The following is a 21,706-nucleotide window of genomic DNA, read 5'->3' as shown; positions in this document are numbered from 1 at the left end:
CCAATATCTTCATCTACCTCACAGGGTGTCTGTTGTGGGGGAGGAAGGTAAAGGAGATTGTGACCGCTCTGAGACTCTTCGGAGTGGAGGGCGGGATATAAATCCAATATCTTCATCTACCTCACAGGGTGTCTGTTGTGGGGGAGGAAGGTAAAGGAGATTGTGAGCCGCTCTAAGACTCTTCAGAGTGGAGGGCGGGATATAAATCCAATATCTTCATCTATCTCACAGGGTGTCTGTTGTGGGGGAGGAAGGGAAAGGAGATTGTGAGCCGCTCTGAGACTCTTCAGAGTGGAGGGCGGGATATAAATCCAATATCTTCTTCTACTTCACAGGGTCTGTTGTGGGGGAGGAAGGTAAAGGAGATTGTTAGCCGCTCTGAGACTCTTCAGAGTGGAGGGCGGGATATAAATCCAATATCTTCTTCTTCTTCTTCTACCACTGAGCCACCGTCCCTCCATCTGGTGCTTATTCTGCGTGGCTCTTACGCTAAGCAAGTTTGGCCACCCCTGCTATTGGCCGAAGGGGTGGAGCACAATCTCCTACCTCTAGGCTCCACCCCTTCCTTTAGGCTCCACCCCTCTGCATACACGAACCGGCCTTTGCGAGCAGCCAAGCTGAAGGCAACCCTCCGGGGCAGGCGGATTGCTAATTCTCCGGCTTCCGTTGTGAGCTCGAAGCAGCGACAGGAAATTGGATGGCCCCAACGCAGGACTTCTTCAGGTGAATGGAAAGCGTGTTGAGGGAAGGAGAAACAGAGCAGGTAACCAATTCAAAGCTTTATTGTTAACCCAACAGTCTCCAGAAATGAGAATTCAGATCAGCATCAGGAAGTGTTAACCAGAGGTTATGCAGTCATGGGGAGCAAAATCAGGGCTTTTTTTGTAGCAGGAACTCCTTTGCATGTTAGGCCACGCCCTCTGATGCAGCCAATCCTCCTGGAACTTACAGGAGGCCCTGTACTAAGAGCCCTGTCAGCTCTTGGAGGATTGGCTGCATCAGGGTGTGTGTGGCCTAATATGCAAAGGAGTTCCATATTAGGCCACGCACCTGATGTAGCCAATCCTCCAGGGCCCTGTACAAAAAGTCCTGTAAGCGCTTGGGAGGATTGGCTGCATCAGGGAGGTGTGGCCTAATATGCAAAGGAGTTCCTGCTACAAAAAAAGCCCTGGGCAAAATCATGTTGGGGGCTCAGTCAGGAGAAGAGCTACAATCACAGGAGGAGAGCGGGTTTTTATTTTCTTAGGGTGACACCGAGCGAGCTTTTGCCACCCCGATGCAAGGAACCCTGCTCTCCATGTTATCCTCTAATGCCAAAGGTCTCCCCCGCTGACAACTGATCTCAGAACCTCTCCATAAGCAATGTGTTTCTTTACGGGCAGTCACCTCCTTTCCCAACCGGCACGCCCTTTGCTAACTGCAAAACCTACAATCCTGAAAGCCTTTCCCAGGGTTGCTAAAACAGCAAGAAACCCAACAGGTGCAGCCTCGACGCACCCGCCCGCACTGTTCTCAGCAGCTGTTGAACATCTCTCCATCACACAGCTGTTCTGGGGGGGGGAGCTGGCACGCTCCGGCAGGAAAGAAGGATTCGGCAAGGGCAGGCAGGCAAAGAGCGGAAGAGGGTAGGCTGGTGAACGGGCAGCTCTCTGCAGTTAAGGCACAGCGTTTGTTTGTTTTTTTTGTTCCCACCCAGAGAAAAAAGTGGGCGAGGATTAAAAAAAGAAGCCAAGTCGCATTGGAACATTCCTGTTTAAGAAAAAAAAAAGAATCAGCTTAAATCTGGAAGCGACGAGAACGAGGGAGAAGATCTAACATGATCTCCCCCCACCCCAACAGTGTGCATTTCCCACCTCTCTGGCAGGGCGATCCCAAAACATCTGGGTGAGGAAGTTTCGCAGCAAGCCGAGAGAGAATTAGGCAGGAAGGTTAACGGGTGAAGAACGGCAAAAAAAAATGCTAAACTGAGTGCGTCCTGCCCTCTGGTGGCTGAAAGCAGCAATTTTTAAAACCATGGCGAGGGAAGCAGAGACAAACAGAGAAGCGACACCAGTCCTCCAAAACTGGACCCAGCGCCTCCAAAATGGCCCCTCAAAAGATGTCTGCAAGGAAGCAGCTAAGACAGGATGGGTTACGCACACCCTGTTCGGAATGGGTTGCAGGAAGAACCGGCGCTGGATTATGGCACGCCTCGGAACGGACTTGCAAAACGGGGAAGTGGATTCCCTCAGCCCTGGAATGGGCTTCAACGGTCAGTGGTCACGCCATGTTCCAGGTTCTCTTTCTCTCTTTGGTGCTACAGCCAAGTTCCAGTCCGGAACTCAAAGGACGGGTTGGGAGGGAGGGGGAAGAGACCTTCTAGACGTTCAGAGGCGGCTGGAGGGCGCCTTGGACGAACTGGAGCAGCTCCTCCAACTGAGCCTCCAAGGAAAGCTGGTCTCCGTCGTTGGTGACGATCCAGTCGAAGGCCACGCCTTGGTCCAGGCCGCATTCTGACTCGGCGTCGTCGATCCCTAAAGCGGGGAACGAGAAACGGGGGGGAGTCTGCAAGCTGTGAGGCTTGGGCAGCAGGGAAAGCGATGGACAGACAGACAGACACGCAAAGGCCTGCACAACTGAGTCGGCTCCCGAGACCTCAGCAGCAGTTCCCTTAACGGTGTCCCCCAAAGCATCTCTCTGCTCAGGGCTTTTTTTTTTAGCAGAAGCTCCTTTGCCTATTAGGCCACACACCCCTCATGTAGCCAATCCTCCGAGAGCTTACAGGGCTCTTCGTACAGGGCCTACTGTAAGCTCCAGGAGGATTGGCTACATCAGGGGGTGTGGCCTAATAGGCAAAGGAGGTCCTGCTAGAATTCCTTACAGGGCTCTAAGTACAGGGCCTACTGGAAGCTTCAGGAGGATTGGCTACATCAGGGGGCGTGGCCTAATAGGCAAAGGAGCTCCTGCTAGAATTCCATCCCTGAGCCACACACCCCTGATGTAGCCAGTCCTCTGAGAACTTACAGGGCTCTTCGTACAGGGCCTACTGTAAGCTCCAGGAGGATTGGCTACATCAGGGGTGTGTGGCCTAATAGGCAAAGGAGCTCCTGCTAGAATTCCATCCCTGAGCCACACACCCCTCATGTAGCCAATCCTCCGAGAGCTTACAGGGCTCTTCGTACAGGGCCTACTGTAAGCTCCAGGAGGATTGGCTACATCAGGGGTGTGTGGCCTAATAGGCAAAGGAGCTCCTGCTAGAATTCCATCCCTGAGCCACACACCCCTGATGTAGCCAGTCCTCTGAGAACTTACAGGGCTCTTCGTACAGGGCCTACTGTAAGCTCCAGGAGGATTGGCTACATCAGTGGGGGCGTGGCCTAATATGCAAAGGAGCCTCTGCTACAAAAAATGCCCTGCCTCTTCTCTTTCAGAACAATGGTCCCTCTAGTTCAGTATCTTTTAAGAAGAAGGAGGAAGGAGGGGATGGAGAAGATGGGGAGGGACGGTGGCTCAGTGATAGAACATCTGCTTGGGAAGCGGAAGGTCCCAGGTTCAATCCCTGGCATCTCCAAAAAAGGGCCCAGGCAAATAGGTGTGAAACACCTCAGCTTGAGACCCTAGAGAGCCGCTGCCAGTCTGAGAAGACAATACTGACTTTGATGGACCAAAAGTCTGATTCAGTATAAGGCAGCTTCATAGGTTCAAGATGAAGAAAAAAACTGGATTTATATCCCGCCCTTCTCTCTGAATCAGAGTCTCAGAGCGGCTCACCATCTCCTTTCCCTTCCTCCCCCACAACAAGCACCGTGTGAGGTAGGTGGTGCTGAGAGAGCTCTCCCAGAAGCTGCCCTTTCAAGGACAGCTCTGTGAGAGCTATGGCTGACCCAAGGCCACTCCAGCAGCTGCGAGTGGAGGAGTGGGGGAATCAAACCCGGTTCTCCCAGATAAGAGTCCGCGCACTTCACCGCTACGCAGAGACCATCCAGAAGCCCTACGAAATTCTACAAGCAGGGCACGAAAGCTGAGGTCCCCACCCCTGCTGCTTCCCCACCCAGCAACCAGCGCTCCGATATATACGGCCTCTGAACATGGAGAGTTCCTTTTAGCCAGCATGGCACTGCATCTCGTGGCAATGAGTTCCCTAAGTTAATGACGCAGTGCGGGGGAAGAAGGATTTTCTGATCGAAAACGTCTATCGCTATTATCGGGATCCCTCGCATCGTCGACTCCAGAGGGGCCTTGCCTTCGATTTCAAAAACAAGGCCGGGAAGCGTCAAGGACAGGGCATTTTCCGTCGTGGCCCCAAACTCCCTTCAGATGGGACTCTGCCTGCTGCCTAACCTGTCCTTTGGGTCCCATGTAGGATTGCCCTCCTCCAGGCACCGTCACCCTGGATTCACCCTGACTCAGAGGACCCGATTGATTCATCTGCAAATTATCTCTGTGTCTGTGTAAAAAGGAATTAAAATCGGGTTCCATTTAGCAGCCGGTAACCAAAGAACGCCTGCATTGAAACATCTTGAACTGTCCAGAATGGGTGTATCAATGGCCGAATGAACTTTTGCACTCTTGCTTTTTTGCTGAACTGACTGAATAGATATCTGAATTAATATTGAAACCTACAGAGGAGAGGGATATTTGCAAATGGAACTTTTATGTATGTAAACTTCCTGTTTGGAATCTCGATATGGTGGTAACAACGGAATGTAGTTTGCAAGAATATGTGAATTTGAATCCACGTTTAGGTAATAGAAAGTGGCGGCTTTTCACCAAGCTTCTGGAACTATTTTGGAAATGAAGGTTAAGAGTTTAAAACTGTATGGTTTGGATTTGGTGGTTTTTGATATTGTGTGTCCTCCAGCTGGTGCTTGGGAGGGACAAAAGTGTGAGGACGTCTAGTGTCCTGGCCGCACTAGTGGACCTCCTGATGGCACCTGGGTTTTTTTGGCCACTGTGTGACACAGAGCGTTGGACTGGATGGGCCATTGGCCTGATCCAACATGGCTTCTTTTATGTTCTTATGGCCACTGTGTGACACAGAGTGTTGGACTGGAGGGGCCACTGGCCTGATCCAACATAGCTTCTCTTATGTTCTTATGGCCACTGTGTGACACAGAGTGTTGGACTGGATGGGCCATTGGCCTGATCCAGCATGGCTTCTCTTATGTTCTTATGGCCACTGTGTGACACAGAGTGTTGGACTGGATGGGCCATTGGCCTGATCCAACATGGCTTCTTTTATGTTCTTATGGCCACTGTGTGACACAGAGTGTTGGACTGGATGGGCCACTGGCCTGATCCAACATGGCTTCTCTTATGTTCTTATGGCCACTGTGTGACACAGAGTGTTGGACTGGATGGGCCATTGGCCTGATCCAACATGGCTTCTTTTATGTTCTTATGGCCACTGTGTGACACAGAGTGTTGGACTGGAGGGGCCACTGGCCTGATCCAACATGGCTTCTCTTATGTTCTTATGGCCACTGTGTGACACAGAGTGTTGGACTGGATGGGCCATTGGCCCGATCCAACATGGCTTCTTTTATGTTCTTGTGGCCACTGTGTGACACAGAGTGTTCGACTGGATGGGCCATTGGCCTGATCCAACATGGCTTCTTTTATGTTCTTATGGCCACTGTGTGGCACAGAGTGTTGGACTGGATGGGCCATTGGCCTGATCCAACATGGCTTCTTTTATGTTCTTATGGCCACTGTGTAACACAGAGTGTTGGACTGGAGGAGCCACTGGCCTGATCCAACATGGCTTCTCTTATGTTCTTATGGCCACTGTGTGACACAGAATGTTGGACTGGATGGGCCATTGGCCTGATCCAACATGGCTTCTCTTATGTTCTTATGTTTGGACAGTGATGCTCTGTATTCTTGGTGCTTGGGAGGGGCTACAACAGTGGGAGAGCTTCTAGTGTCCTGGCCTCACTGATGGACCTCCTGATGGCACCTGGAGTTTTTTGACCACTGTGTGGCATACAGCATTGGACTGGATGATATTGGATTTATACCCCACCTTTCACTCTGAATCTCAAGACTCTAAGAGAGGCTTACAATCTCCTTTACCTGGTGAAACAGGGCCATCTACGGTGTATTAGTAATTGATTTTATTGTGACTTGGGTTTTAAGTATTATATATGGAACTACATTACTCATTGGTTTATCGTAACTCAATCTGAACCTGCTAGGAGGGCAGGGAGGGCTAGAAGCCAAATACATACATAAATAGTCATGAGGACTAGAAAACGTCTTTGTAAATACAACTCAGGGAACCCTCAATTTCTTTCCAGGAATAGAACACGATCCCTATCCCTTTTAATGCATCTTATGGTGCCGGATCCATCCCCAGGCAGCTGATCGTATGACTGCCAATTGAAACGATGCCCATATTTGCCCGATGCTTCGTTTTCCTCACCTGCCACAAACACCCAATCTCGTCTCTTCCGGGTCTCCTCCGTGGCGACGATGCGCACCACCTTCACCGCGTCCCCATAGACATCTCGGAACCACTCCACATCTGAAAGACGCCGCGTGTCGCTCACTACCTGTGCGGGAAAAGGCACAAAGCAAAGGTCCTCAACGAGGTGCCCACCAACACCTTTTATGGCACCCATCAGATGTTTTTCAGGAGTGGGTGGGGACAGGCAGGGCTTTTGCCCAGGAAGGTTTCTGATTGGCTGTGCAGATTTTTTAAACGTCGCTTTGGCAGCACAAGGATCTGCAGTGTGACTGAAGTAAAGCTGTGGCAGCCATTTTGTGGCTGCCTCCGCCTCCAGTGGCAGCCATTTTGCGGTCGGCTCCGCCTCCAGTGGCAGCCATTTGTGCTTGACTCAGTCTCCTGTGGCAGCCATTTTGTTGCTCCACCTAACATGCCTTGTCAGAATTCCAAACGCCCCCACAGAATTCCAAATGCGCCGCAAGGCTGGGAAGCCGCGGCACAATTTTTGGGGGGAAGGGAGGTGCTCAGATTCTGTGCTGTCCTTCCGAAAGAGGCACGGTCACCCTGGATTTACCCAGACAGGCTGCACAACGCCCTCCACCACGATGCGGCAGAAGAAACCAGGATCAGTCTGGCGCTTCTCCTCGCCCCAGCGGATCATATCCTCCCGATACGTCTCCTTGTAATTGCTGGCGTCCAAGAGGCGCTCGAAATCCAGGCTGTGCTCCTGCAGGTGGGAGGCAGGAAGGTTTGCATTATCGTGGTCTCTCAGCAAAAGTGTTCAGCCTTCATCAGCACGGAGAAGAAATATTTCACACCAGGCCCGGCGGAACTCACTGCCACACGATTTTAGATTTATATCCCGCCCTATACTCTGACTCTCAGAGCGGTCACAATCTCCTCTACCTTCCCCCCCCCCCGACAACAAACACCCTGTGAGGTGGGTGGGGCTGAGAGTGCTTTTACAGCAGCTGCCCTTTCAAGGACAGCTTCTATGAAAGCTGTGGCTGACCCAAGGCCATCTCAGCGGGTGCAAGTGGAGGAGTGGGGAATCAAACCTGGTTCTCCCAGATAAGAGTCAGCACACTTAACCACTACACCAAACTGGCTCTTGATCCAGCGACAGCTGGTGTGTTAGTTCTAAGACAGGGTTAGGCAAATCCAAGAAGTGTTGTATTTATAACCCGCTGTTCCCTCAGAGTCTCAGAGTGACTTCCTCTCCCCACAACAGGCACCTTGTGCAGGGGGGCGGGGCTGAGAGAGTTTGGAGATAACTGTGAGTAGCCCAAGGCCACCCAGCTAGCTGCATGTGGCGGAGTGGAGACTCAAGCCCGGTTCTCCAGATTAGAATCCATTGCTCTTAACCACTACACCTGGGGTGGCCAAACTTGCTTCATGTACGAGTCACATAAAATAAAGGTCAGATTTTTGAGACCTGCAAGGCATTAATGCCTTGAGAGCCACAAGACGGGAGGGAAGGAGGGGCTGGAGAGGTGGAAAGAAAGCAACTTTAACTTTGCATGCATTCTCCAAACTACCGGAAGTGAGAGAAATGCCTTCTCCAAGCCGGTCAACAGGGGTTGAGGGCTTTGAGAGCCATGCAATATGTGTAAAAGAGCCACGTGTGGCCCCCGAGCCACAGTTTGGCCACCCCTGCTCTACACCAACTGCCTTTCAAGAAAGGCTAGATTCCCCGTGACAACTGTCAAAACTCAGCATTGCCAGAATTCCCAGTCACCAAGGATCGAACGAAGACCGGCAAAGCTGCAAAGGCAAAATGGAACCTCCAATTTCAGGAGCAGTCTACCTCGGCATAACAGGATGGGTTGCTTTGGTTGGAAAGAGCACACTGGACTTTGAGGGGCTGAGTCAGCAAGGAAATTCCAAAGAGGAGATGTAATCGGGGTGCTTTCTTGTAGCAGGAACTCTTTGCACATTAGGCCACACCCCTCTTGTGTAGCCAATCCTTCAAGAGCTTACAAGGCTCTTCTTACAAGGCCTACTGTAAGCTATTGGAGGATTGGCTACATCAGGGGGGGTGTGCCCTAATATGCAAAGGAATTCCTGCTACAGAAAGAGCCCTGGATGTAATGAAGGGACAGATAGGAAGGGGGGGAATGTGACAGAACTCACCTTTGCATACTGCTCTTTCAGGGGTCCTGACAACCGCAGGATGGTACAAACATCTGGACCCAGCCTGTCAGAAAGAAGAAGGGGACAGGGATGGGTCTGGTTTCTCCCCACACCCTGCTCCACCCCACCAGCGACGTCCTCAAGAACTCTGCAAGGGGGTTGGACAGCTAAAAGGAGCCTCCAGGGTTAGACACAGGGTACCTCAGAAAAAAACACAGGGACAAGTCTGTGGCTGTAATGGCCTGCTCACGTTCAGAGGTGCTAAACCTCTGAATCCCAACACCAGCAGGTGACAGCAGGGGAAGGCCTCGGTCTCTGTGAGCTGCTGTTGGAACTGGTCTGATCCAGCAGGACTCTTCTGATGTTCCTATGAGGGGAAGGCCTCGGCCTCTCTGCCTTGTTGTTGGCCCTCCAGAGGAACTGGTTGAGGCCACTGTATGAGGCAGGATGCTGGACTAGATGGACCCTCACTGGGCTGATCCAGCAGGGCTCTTCTGATGTTCTTATGAGGGGAAGGCCTCAGCCTCTCTGCCTTGTTGATGGCCCTCCAGAGGAACTGGTTGAAACCACTCTGTGAGAAAGATGTTGAACTGGACGGACCACTGGTCTGATCCAGAAGGGATCTTCTGATGTTCTTATGAGGGGAAGGCCTCAGCCTCTCTGCCCTGTTGTTGGCCCTCCAGGGGACCAGTTGGCCACTTTGTGAGACAGGATGCTGGACTAGATGGATCACTGGTCTGATCCAGAAGGGCTTTTCATATGTTCTTCCCAGGGGAATGCCTCAACCTGTCTGCCCTGTCTGCTGGCCCTCCAGAAGAACTGGTTGAGGCCTCTGTATGAGACAAGATGCTGGACTAAATAGACCATTGGTCTGATCCAGCATGGCTCTTCTGATGTTCTTATGAGGGGATGGCCTCGGCCTTCATGTCCTGTTGTTGGCCTTTCAGAGGAACTGGTGGAGGCCACTGTGAGACAGGATGCTGGACTAGATGGACCCTCATTAGTCTGATCCAGCAGGGCTCTTCTGATCTTCTAATGAGGGGAAGGCCTCAGCCTACCTGCCCTGTTATTGGCCCTCCAGAAGTACTGGCTGGCCACCATGTGAGGCAGGATGCTGGATTAGATGGACCACTGGTCCGATCCTGCAGGGCTCTTTGTATGTTCTTATGTCCAGAGGCATATACTGGAAGCAGGATGCTTTGCCTGATGGGATGTTGGGTGGACCCAAGAGGGCAGTTCTAACCAGGGCTTTTTTTTTGCAGCAGGAACTCCTTTGCATATTAGGCCACCCCCCGCTGCTGTAGCCATTCCTCCTGGAGCTTACAGCAGACCCTGTACAAAGAGCCCTGTAAGCTCCAGGAGGATTGGCTACATCGAGGGGGTGTGGCCTAATATGCAAAGGAGCCCCTGCTAGAATTCCAAGCTCCAGGAGGATTGGCTACATTGAGGGGGTGTGGCCTAATATGCAAAGGAGCCCCTGCTAGAATTCCAAGTTCCAGGAGGATTGGCTACATCGAGGGGGTGTGGCCTAATATGCAAAGGCGTTCCTACTACTACAAAAAAAGCCCTGGTTCTAACAAAAGTATACGATTTTGCGGGCGCATCTAACAAACGGCTATTTAACCATGAGTGCTCAAAATAGAATCCCCATGTTCAGAGCTAGTCTCTTGGAATTCGAGATGCTGAGGGACAAATCACTGAGGTTGGCTGCTACTTCTATGCTCTCTCTGTGAACTTGCTGGGAACATCTGGCTAGCCGCAGTTGAAAATAACTGGACTAAGCTAATCCTTCACTCTGCCCCAGTTTTCATGTTGATGAGAGCAGTGCTAAACTACTTTAATCCCAAACATAGTAACAGAGCTGAAGGGACCTTAGGGGTCATCTAGTCCAACCCCCTGCACAACGTAGGGAATTCGCAACTGGCTCCTCCCTCCCCACTCGCCCAGCGACGTCTGCTGTAAGCCCAGAGGAAGACAAAAAGCCTCCTGGATTCCTGGGCCAATCTGGCCTGGAGGAAAATTACTTCCTTGCCCCCAAGTGGCAGTTGGAATTACCCTGGGCAGGGGCGGAATTCTAGCAGGAGCTCCTTTGCATATTAGGCCACACACCCCTGATGTAGCCAATCCTCCAAGAGCTTACAAAAAAAAGCCCTGTAAGCTCTTGAGGGATTGGCTACATCAGGGGTGTGTGGCCTAATATGCAAAGGAGCTTCTGATAGAATCCTGCCCTTGATCCTGGGCATACAAGAAAGGGCCATGAGGCCTGAGCACTGGCCCATGTCTTCCTGCCCTTCCTCTAACCAGGCCTATAGCTATGGTGGGGCCCTGGAGGGAAGGCCCCACCAACCAAACCCCTATGCTTACTTTCCAGCCCCACCAGTCAGTCGTCACAGAAAACAATTCCACACCATCCTCTAGATGACAGCCCATCAAGTACTTGAAGATGGTGACCGTATCACCTCTCAGTCATCTCCTTTCCAGACTAAACATGCCCAGCTCCTTCAACCTTTCTTCACAGGACTTGGTCTCCAGATCCCTCACCATCTTTGTTGGACACCTTCTCTGGCTACGCTTGTCTATATCCTTCTTAAAGTATGGTGCCCCAAACTAAATTGAAGTTTGCGTGTGACTCTTAAGAACATAAGAGAAGCCATGTTGGATCATGCTAGTGGCCCACCCAGTCCAACACTCTGGTCACACAGTGGCCAAAAAACCCAGGTGCCATTAGAAAGTCCACCAATGGGGCCAAGGCATTAGAAGCCCTCCCACTGTTGCCCCTTCCCCAAGCACCAAGAATACAGAGCATCACTTGTCCCAGGCAGAGAATTCCATCTATACCTTGTGGCTAATAGCCCCTGATGGACCTCTGCTCTATATGGTTATCCAGTCCCTTCTTGGAGCCATCTATGCATGTAGCTGCCACCACCTCCTGTGGCAGTCAATTTAAAGCATCTTTTGCTTTAAAAGCCAACTTTTAAGGTTCGTCTTCCCGTGCTTTTGTCCAGCCCTCTCCCATCCACCCACCCAGTTTTTATGTCACGCATTTCCTTTGGGAAATCATTACTTTTCCCTTTCATTCTGGCCTCTGTTCAAATTGCCACTCCCTGACCTCAGTGCCATCTTATGGGATTCAGATATGTTGTTTTTCACAGTCGCTTGGAAGCCTCCTCAGGAAAAGGAGCGTGGGTTGCAAATTATTTCAAATACATTAACTTAATCACATAGGCAAAGCTTCGACGGAAATTGAGTTTGGCTGGGTTTCAGACCTCAGGAGGAGGAGGAGGGAAAATCCCTGGTCACACCAGTTCTGGCAAGGCCACTAAGAACATAAAAGAAGCCGTGTTGGATCAGGCCAATGGCCCATCCAGTCCAACACTCTGTGTCACACAGTGGCCATAAGAACATAAGAGAAGCCATGTTGGATCAGGCCAGTGGCCCATCCAGTCCAACACTCTGTGTCACACAGTGGCCATAAGAACATAAGAGAAGCCATGTTGGATCAGGCCAGTGGCCCATCCAGTCAAACACTCTGTGTCACACAGTGGCCATAAGAACATAAGAGAAGCCATGTTGGATCAGGCCAAAGGCCCATCCAGTCCAACACTCTGTGTCACACAGTGGCCATAAGAACATAAGAGAAGCCATGTTGGATCAGGCCAAAGGCCCATCCAGTCCAACACTCTGTGTCACACAGTGGCCATAAGAACATAAGAGAAGCCATGTTGGATCAGGCCAATGGTCCATCCAGTCCAACACTCTGTGTCACACAGTGGCCATAAGAACATAAGAGAAGCCATGTTGGATCAGGCCAATGGCCCATCCAGTCCAACACTCTGTGTCACACAGTGGCCATAAGAACATAAGAGAAGCCATGTTGGATCAGGCCAGTGGCCCATCCAGTCCAACAGTCTGTGTCACACAGTGGCCATAAGAACATAAGAGAAGCCATGTTGGATCAGGCCAGTGGCCCATCCAGTCCAACACTCTGTGTCACACAGTGGCCATAAGAACATAAGAGAAGCCATGTTGGATCAGGCCAATGGCCCATCCAGTCCAACAGTCTGTGTCGCACAGTGGCCATAAGAACATAAGAGAAGCCATGTTGGATCAGGCCAGTGGCCCATCCAGTCCAACACTCTGTGTCACACAGTGGCCATAAGAACATAAGAGAAGCCATGTTGGATCAGGCCAATGGCCCATCCAGTCCAACACTCTGTGTCACACGGTGGCCATAAGAACATAAGAGAAGCCATGTTGGATCAGGCCAGTGGCCCCTCCAGTCAAACACTCTGTGTCACACGGTGGCCATAAGAACATAAGAGAAGCCATGTTGGATCAGGCCAGTGGCCCATCCAGTCAAACACTCTGTGTCACACAGTGGCCATAAGAACATAAGAGAAGCCATGTTGGATCAGGCCAAAGGCCCATCCAGTCCAACACTCTGTGTCACACAGTGGCCATAAGAACATAAGAGAAGCCATGTTGGATCAGGCCAAAGGCCCATCCAGTCCAACACTCTGTGTCACACAGTGGCCAAAACTCAGGTGCCATCAGGAGGTCCACCAGTGGGGCCAGAACTCCAGAAGCCTTTCCAAGCACCAAGAATACAGAACATCCCTGACCTGTTCCATCTCGACCTTGTGGCTAAGAGCCACTGATAGACCTCTGCTCCAGATGTTTGTCCAGTCTCCTCTTGAAGCTGCCTATGCTCGCAGCAGCCACCCCTTCCTGTGGCAGTGAATGCCGCGTGTTAAAACTCTGGAAGACAAGAGACCCTTGGAGCAAGAGACTTCAGCATCCTTCTAAGAGTTTTATTGTCTTCCAGAGTATTTTTTTTTCTTGTTCAATAATTCCTTGAGCACTCTGTTCGAAGGACTTTTGTTTTGTAGAGCGGACATGTTTAATGAGATGCGGACGGAGTAACTTACCAGTTTGCTACTGCTGGAGACCTAGGATTCAAACATTTTGTAATAATAGAGTAATTGCATATAACTTCACATGTTTTTGTTGTTGTTCATTCGCACGGTCGAGTCTGACTCTTTGCGACCCCATGGACAAAGTCACGCCAGGCCCTCCTGTCTTCCACCATCCTCTGAAGTCTTTTCAAATTCATGTTTGTTGCATCAGTAACGCTGTCCAGCCATCTCATCTTTTGCCGTCCCCTTCTTCTTTTGCCTTCTGTCTTTCCCAGCATCAGGATCTTCTCCAGGGAGTGCTCCCTTCTCTTTTGGTGGCCAAAGTATTTGAGCTTCAGCTTCAGCATCTGACCTTCCAAGGAACAGTCTGGGTTGATTTCCCTTAGAACTGACTGGTTTGATCTTCTTGCAGTCCAAGGGACTCTCAAGAGTCTTCCCTAGCACCACAGCTCAAAAGCATCTATTCTTCTGCGCTCGGTCTTCCTTATGGTCCAGCTCTCACAGCCATACATTACTACTGGGAATACCATCGCTTTGACTATACGGACTTTTGTTGGCAGGGTGTACTATTCATATGTACTGTTGTACAAAATATATAAAGTTCACTGTGCTATAAGATACTGAATTGTACGAGGAGTGCATTTTTCTGTGTTTTATATAGCTGTGTGTTGGAAGGTGGACTGCGTGCAGGGTTCCCAACCTCCAGGTGTAACCTGGAGATGTCCAGCTACTACAACTGATCTTGGGAAAATGGCTGCTTTGGAAGGTGGACTTGATGGCGTTGTACCCCACTGAGGTCCTTCCCTTTCTCACAATTCACCCCCCAAACCTCCAGGTAGTTTCCCCCCCAGAGATGCCAACCCTATTCTATACCGAGGGAGAGGGGGGTCTCTCACTTTCCAACCCTTCCAAACTCCACCTTTATATCTACAGGTATTTCCAAACCCAGGACTGGCACACCTTTCCTGGCTTGACTTGGGTGATGTTATCTCTAAACTGCGGGAGAACATTATTTTCTATGGGATAAAACCAGGCCTCATTTTCAGCAGGAGCTCAGCTCCGGAACTTCTAAATTTTATTGTGCTCTTTCTTTCTCCACCCCCCCTCCAAAAAAAATACTTGCTTATGGGCTCCTTTGTTCAACCCCCATGTGAGAATTCTGCTGAACTCCAAGATTTGACCCACTTTCTAATAGTTTTCTTCACAAAAAAATGAGGAAAAGATCCTAAATCTATAAAGCAAACAGATGGGAATCTTTATCATGCCACTGTGGCCACATAGGAAAAAGAAATTTTAAAAGTATGATGGGAATAAGATCTTATTATGACAATTATACTTCAAGAAGCATTTTAAGGTAGATGCTAATATATTCCACCTTCAAGAGGGGTTTAGATAAAAATATGGAGCAGAGGTCCATCAGTGGCTATTAGCCACAGTGTGTGTATATATATAAAATTTTTTGCCACTGTGTGACACAGAGTGTTGGACTGGATGGGCCGTTGGCCTGATCCAACATGGCTTCTCTTATGTTCTTATATTTTAGCACACCTTCTGGTGATCTCAGGGGTGTGTGGAAGATGACAAGGAATTGTGCAAATGAGGTGTGCTAATGAGCTCCGGTACTCTTCTTCTTCACCCAAAGAGTGATTAACATGTGGAATTCACTGCCACAGGTGGTGGTGGCAGCTACACGCATAGACAGCTTCAAGAGGGGGTTAGATAAAAATATGGAGCAGAGGTCCATCACCGGCTATTAGCAACAGTGTGTAGCCAGGCAGCTAAAACGCAGTAATGCAAACGGTCGCTGGGCCCTCCCTGTCCCGGGAAGGAGTGGAGGGGAGAGAGTCTTGCTACTCAGTGCCAGATACTCCTTCAAAGCGGGTGAGAGTGCTCAGACTTTCCTTCACACAAATCTGGCCCACTCCAGGAGTTGTGTGTATATCAATCCATGTATTTGTTTGTCAACATTACTTGAAATTGGGTTGTCTCAGCCCTTATCTCCCTCATGCACGTTAGTAAAACCATTGCTGCAAGCTCTCTCTTGTCACACTTTGCGCATTTTAGACTGGGAGGGGAGAGTCTCTAGGCCTTTGCCCTTCCCTTCAGACGTTCTTTGAGAACACGTGGAAAGGGGAAAAACCATTAGGGTTGCCAAGTCCAATTCAAGAAATATCTGGGGGCTTTGGGGGTGGAGCCAGGAGACATTGGGGGTGGAGCCAGGAACAAGCATTGCTGAATTCCAAAGGGAGTTCTTTCTGGCCATCACATTGAAAGGGACCACACACCTTTTAAATGCCTTCCCTCCATTGTAAATAATGAAGGATAGGGGTACCTTCTTTTAGGGTTCATAGAATTGGACCCCCTGGTCCAATCTTTTTGAAATTTGGTGAGTGTTTTGAGGAGAGGCACTGGATGCTATGCTGCAAATTTGATGCCTCTACCTCAAAAAACAGCCGCCCCAGATACTCGCGGATCAATTCTCCATAGGGAATAATGGAGTGCCATTTCCCTCCCTCCCCCCCGTCTTTCTGATGACCCTGAAGCGGGGGGAGGGCCTCCAAACCGGGGGATCCCCTGCCCCCACCTGGGGATTGGCAACCCAACCCCTCCGATCCTCTCCCACAACCCTGCGAGGGAGGCCAGGCAGAGTTCAAACGCTGGGGGGAAATCTTGCAAAAAAAGACGTGGGAAGGGGATCCATCCGCAATAGCCGCACGTGGTGGGTGGTCTCCACAGGCAGCCAATCCCTCCTTCTCGCAGTTTGCAGCCGGCCGGCCCTCCCGCCCCTTTACCGGCTCTGCAGCTCCTCCGCCACGAAGTCCTTTCCCGATTTCCTCTTCCCGCTAAAGAGCAAGATGAGCCGCGGAATGGGCGTCATGATCCCGGAAGCCCCGATCCGCACCGACTTCGTAACTCCCCCCCCCCCCGTCCGGACTAATGATTTCGTCCCGGCCTGAACATTCCACACACCCCTTCGGTTTGCACCAATGGGCGCCGCTTCCTGCCAAGCGGGCGCTACCATTCGAGGAACTCAAGCGGGGGGGGGGAGCGGGGGAGGCCAAGAAAAGAAAGGCTGAATCACAGTGGAAGAATCGTCGGTTCCCGAGAAGGGCGGGGTTCTCGGAAACCCCGCCTGGTTGGGCGGGCGAAAGCGGGAGGGGGCGTGCATATTTTATTGGCATCTTTAAGAGCTGTTAAAAAGCGCGCCCAGGGGCTGTTCGTTAGGTTGCCATCTCCAGGTCGGGAAACACGGGGCGGTTTGGGAAGTGGGGCCCGAGGAGGACGGCGTTTGGGGAGGGGCTTCAATGGGGTACGATGCCACAGAGCCTGCCTTCCAAACACACCCTTTCCCCCCTCCCCAGGCGAACTGATCTCTGTTCCGTGGCGATCAGTTATAATAGCAAATCTCCAGCCACCCCCTGGAGTTGGCAACCCCAACAGCTCAAATTGTGAAGAAAAAAAATCATTTTAATCCACTTCTTTCCCACACTGTCACTGTCCATGCATGATTTAAGCCACACTGGCATGTTATATGAATGTTTTCCCTGCAGTGTGTGTGTGTGTGTGGGGTGGACTAGATGACCCTGGGGGGTCTCTTCTGACTCTATGATTCTAAGTGTGTGTGCACGCAAAAGCTTATCCCATGAGTACAACTTTGTTGGTCTTAAAGGTACCCCTGGACTCGAACTTTGTTCTGCTGCTTCAGACCCAAGTGAGCCTAGCTCACAGCTCTTTAGCTGCCAGCTCACACATTTTTTCTCTTCGCTCAGGAGAAATAGTCCCAGAGCAAACTCATGGATGCAGCAGCTTCCAACTTTAATGCCAACAGCTCACCAAGCAGAATTGCTGCTCACAAGGCTCCACAGCTCAGAGGGAGTCCTGGCCCCTGCCCCTCAACCTGCGCCCCCATCCGAAATCCGGGGCTTCAAACAAACAAGGCTCCTGGATTCCAGGAGCTGAGAAGGAGGCTGGCTTGGAAGGCCTTCTAGTTCCCTTGAAATCCACAGGGAACTTCCGCTCTCCCCCCCCCCTCCCGTGGTGAAGCCTTTAGGAGCCGGGTGGATCAACAAAGTGCTAAAGACCAAGAGCCGCGGCCCAACTGCTTTGGGGATCAGTGGCTGGGCCCCTCTCTCCTTATTTCCAAGGAAGGGACCCGCAAGGGCCTTCTTGCCCCCATTGTCCCGCTCCCAGCCCCTAAAAAACAAGTCTAGCTCACCACTAGCATAAGTTAGGGGCTAGAACTTGCGGCTGCCAAACCATCTTCAGATCTCCAGGCTATTCTACCCACAATGCCATGCCATAATTTATTCGCACCCCCTACGCTCAATACACTGCAAGAAGCTGCAGCGAAAATAAAGCGCCCAATGCTGTGCGGGGAGGCTTGAAACAGGAGACGCGGGGAACTTTTGGGAAGCCGCTTAACGAAGAGGCAGGCCCAGCTCTCCCCCCCCCCCCCTCCTGCGCTCCCTGGCTAGGCTGAGCCTCAGCTGAAGGGCGGGGCAATATTGGGCAGGAGCGAACCCCACTGCTTGAGAGATCCGTGCGCCAAAGCAGCAGCAAGGCCGAAGCGCAAGCCCGGCTTCGGTGCAAACTGAGCACAGGCCTGTGTCGATTTTGCGGGAGTTTCGCTTCCAGCCAGGGAGCCGGCGGGGCCTTTCCATAAGTCACAGGCAACCGCTTGCAGAATCGGGCCCTGGAGGGCTGCTAATCGCATGGACGGCCCACCGGCTGGCTGGCAGAGGCCTTAAAAAGAAAAGAAAAGCTCGGGATTTTGCGGGACATTCTGAGCCAACAGACTTTTTGAGAATCGTGCATAGAATCGTGCATGAGAATCGTGCATAGAATTCCTCCACTCCAGCAAGCTTGTTGGGACTGCGCTGGGAAAGGCCGGCTGTGCCGCCCCCGCGGAAAGGAGCCACTTTTGTCCTGGAGTCCAGCAAAGCACGCATCGCTCGTGCCCCAGGGCTTCCGGATGCAGCACTCCTCGCAACAGCGGCGCAAAGGCTCGCCCTTTCCCTCCCTCTCCCCCCCCCCTCGCTTTCTTCATCTTCTCCTGGGCTTTTCGAGGGAGACGCTGCTGCTGGTGTCAAGAAACGGACCTGGTCTGGCAGTCGTCTGTGTTTCCGTGGTTTGGTCTTCTTCCAAACGCGGGTGGGTCGCTGCGGAGGGGGTGACGCAGCCCTCCAAAAGGGGTGATGCCCAATGGGGGGGGGTGGCTTGAATCAGTTACACCCCAGGGTGCAACCCACCCTAGTGACGCCTCTGTGCACAAATATTAAATGAAAACTCTTTTTAAATGCGCAGCAGGGACTCCGATCTATCCAGTCGCTGCTTCTTTTCTCCTTCAGCGGGTAAACATCGGTTGTGTTAGTAGTAGGGACGGTGGTTCAGTGGTAGAGCATCTGCTTGGGAAGCAGAAGGTCCCAGGTTCAATCCCTGGCATCTCCAACTAAAAGGGTCCAGGCAAAATAGGTGTGAAAACCCTCAGCTTGAGACCCTGGAGAGCCGCTGCCAGTCTGAGAAGACAATACTGACTTTGATGGACCAAGGGTCTGATTCAGTATAAGGCAGCTTCATCTATTCATATGTTGAAAAAAGCAAAAGCTTCCTGTACAAAATGCATCTTATGTACTGTTGAATACTTCCAAACTTCCAATAAAGATACTAACTTCCAAAAATAGAAACATTAATTTCTTTTACTGTTATCACAAAGTTCATACAACATTCATAGTCATTCCAGATTAGCTCACTGTATGCTCAGGGTAGTTCACGTATATTCATATATATCAATAATATACCTTATGCTATACATAATAATATACTAGGCATTAGTAAGTGATGGTGAAGTGAAATAAGGTATATTATTGATTGTGAAGAGTGAAGCAATATAGTTGTATGAAATTCCAGCTTGGATAAAGCAACAGTGCGAAACAGGAAGTTCAGACCAGTTATGCCTGTAAACTGATGGTATTTGGAAAAAAATATATGAATTACCTAAACATACAGAGAGCTAATCTGGAATGACTATGAATGTTGTAGAAACTTTGTGATAACAATAAAAGAAATTATTTTTTTTTTATTTTTGGAAGCTAGTATCTTTATTGGAAGTTTAAAAAAAAGGTAAAGGTAGTCCCCTGTGCAAGCACCAGTCGTTTCCGACTCTGGGGTGACGTTGCTTTCACAACATTTTCATGGCAGACGTTTTATGGGGTGGTTTGCCATTGTCTTCCCCAGTCATCTACACTCCCCCCCCCCCAGCAAGCTGGGTACTCATTTTACCAGCCTTGGAATGATGGAAGGCTGAGTCAACCTGGAGCCGGCTACCTGAACCAGCTTTCGCTGGGATCAAACTCAAGTCGTGAGCAGAGGGCTCCCACTGCAGTACTGCAGCTTTACCACTCTGCACCATGGGGCAGTAAATGAGGCATTCTGTACAAGGAGCTTTTGCTTTTTTCAAACCTGTCCATGTGACTTTTCTTATGGTTACAAATCCCCAGGTGGGGGCAGGGGATCCCCCGGTTTGGAGGCCTTTCCCCCGCTTCAGGATCATCAGAAAGCACGGGGCGGGGGGGGAGGGAGGGAAATGTCTGCTGGGCACTCCATGTCCTATGGAGACCGATTCCCATAGGGTATAACGGAAATTGATCCGCTGGTATCTGGGGCTCTGGGGAGGCTGTTTTTGAGGCAGAGGTACCAAATGTCCAGCATAGCATCCGATGCCTTTCTTCAAAAGACCCTCCAAGTTTCAAAAAGATACGACCAGGGGATCCAATTCTATGAGCCCCCAAAGAAGGTGCCCCTATCCTTCATTATTTCCAAATGGAGGGAAAGCACTTAAAAGGTGTGCGGTCCCTTTATATGTGATGGCCGGAATTCTCTTTGGAGTTCAATTGTGCTTGTTACATCTTTGCTCCCAGCTCCACCCCCAAAGTCTCCTGGCTCCATCCCCAAAGTCCCTAGATATTTCTTGAATTGGACCTGGCAACCCTGCAAGCACTCCCCCCCCCCTCCACATACCCCCAGTGACCCCTTCTCCATGCCCAGAAGATGGCAAAAAAACCTCCAGGATCTGTAGCCTGGAGAAAAACTGCTGACTGTCCGCAAGCCTGCCTTTGGTGTAAGGAGACTTCCTCCAACAAAGCCCGCCTCTTCCATGGGAAAAGGACTTCCTGCCATGCGAGAAGATTTTGCAGCTATTTATTTGTTTCCTTCATTTGTACCCCACTTTTCTCCCCAAGGGGGACCCCAAAGTAGCCAACAACATCCTCGCCCTTTCCATTTCATTCTCACAACGACCCTGTTAGGATGAGAGAGCTTGTGACTGGCCCAAGGTGACCCAGCAAGCTTCTGTGGCCAAGAGAGGATTTGAAACCTGAAAGGTTATTATGCAATTAAAGGGCCAAACATTAAAAACAAAGTGTAAAATAAATCATAAACCATGCATTTATTGCAGAAAGCTAGAACCATTTAAGGGCCCATCATAAGCCTCGTGCAGAGCCCCGTGGCGCAGAGTGTTAAAGCTGCAGTACTGCAGTCCTAAGCTCTGCTCACGACCTGAGTTCGATCCTTGGCAGAAGTGAATATACAATATACCAGGGATAGCCAACGGTAGCTCTCCAGATGCTTTTTTTGCCTACAACTCCCATCAGCCCCAGCCAGCATGGCCAATAGCTGGGGCTCATGGGAGTTGTAGGCAAAAAACATCTGGAGAGCTACCGTTGGCCTCCCCTGCAATATACAATCATAACACTGATTGCTAAGTAACGACGCAGAGAGTCCACAATTAAAGAGACAAGCTCTGTATTCGTAAAGGTAGTCCCCTGTGCAATCACCAGTCGTTTTCAACTCTGGGGTGACGTTGCTTTCACAGGGTTTTCGCAGCAGACTTTTTACGGGGTGGTTTGCCATTGCCTTCCCCAGTCATCTACCCTTTCCCCCCCAGCAAGCTGGGTACTCATTTTACCGACCTCAGAAGGATGGAAGGCTGAGTCAACCTCGAGCCGGCTACCTGAACCAGCTTTCCCTGGGATCGAACTCAGGTCGTGAGCAGAGGGCTCCCGCTGCAGTACTGCATCTTTACCACTCTGCACCACGGGGCTCTTTTCTATATTCCTACTGTGTCGAAAAAGGTGCTGCGTGAACTCATACACACCAATTTAACTGAAACTGTTATGCTGTTGATTTTTCTTCAGTAATAATGCCAATGTTTCAGCAAGGGTACCGTATTGCT

General features: G+C 50.6%; 1 protein-coding gene across 1 annotated transcript; it reads right to left on the bottom strand.

The window, feature by feature from the left end:
• Window positions 1–764: 764 nt before the first annotated feature.
• On the bottom strand, window positions 765–16,391 carry PMVK (phosphomevalonate kinase). The gene is made up of 5 exons (XM_060260703.1): window positions 16,269–16,391; window positions 8,561–8,624; window positions 7,002–7,154; window positions 6,404–6,533; window positions 765–2,513 (listed from the first exon to the last, which is right to left on the bottom strand). Exons 1-5 carry the CDS (start codon window positions 16,352–16,354, stop codon window positions 2,359–2,361), a joined length of 588 nt encoding a protein of 195 aa, XP_060116686.1. The 5' UTR covers window positions 16,355–16,391; the 3' UTR covers window positions 765–2,358.
• Window positions 16,392–21,706: the final 5,315 nt, after the last annotated feature.

Source organism: Heteronotia binoei, chromosome 1 (assembly GCF_032191835.1).
Source record: "Heteronotia binoei isolate CCM8104 ecotype False Entrance Well chromosome 1, APGP_CSIRO_Hbin_v1, whole genome shotgun sequence".
Taxonomy (NCBI): domain Eukaryota; kingdom Metazoa; phylum Chordata; class Lepidosauria; order Squamata; family Gekkonidae; genus Heteronotia; species Heteronotia binoei.
This window is presented reverse-complemented; position numbering and strand designations above follow the sequence as displayed.

What these genes read in the sequence shown, in the direction of transcription:
- PMVK (XM_060260703.1), bottom strand. Translation starts at nt 16,354, where the DNA reads ATGACGCCCATTCCGCGGCTCATCTTGCTCTTTAGCGGGAAGAGGAAA. An exon ending in TGAAAGAGCAGTATGCAAAG is followed by an intron (nt 7,155 to 8,560) that starts GTGAGTTCTGTC and finishes TCCCACCTGCAG; the next exon opens with GAGCACAGCCTGGATTTCGA. An exon ending in AGATTGGGTGTTTGTGGCAG is followed by an intron (nt 2,514 to 6,403) that starts GTGAGGAAAACG and finishes TCCCCGCTTTAG; the next exon opens with GGATCGACGACGCCGAGTCA.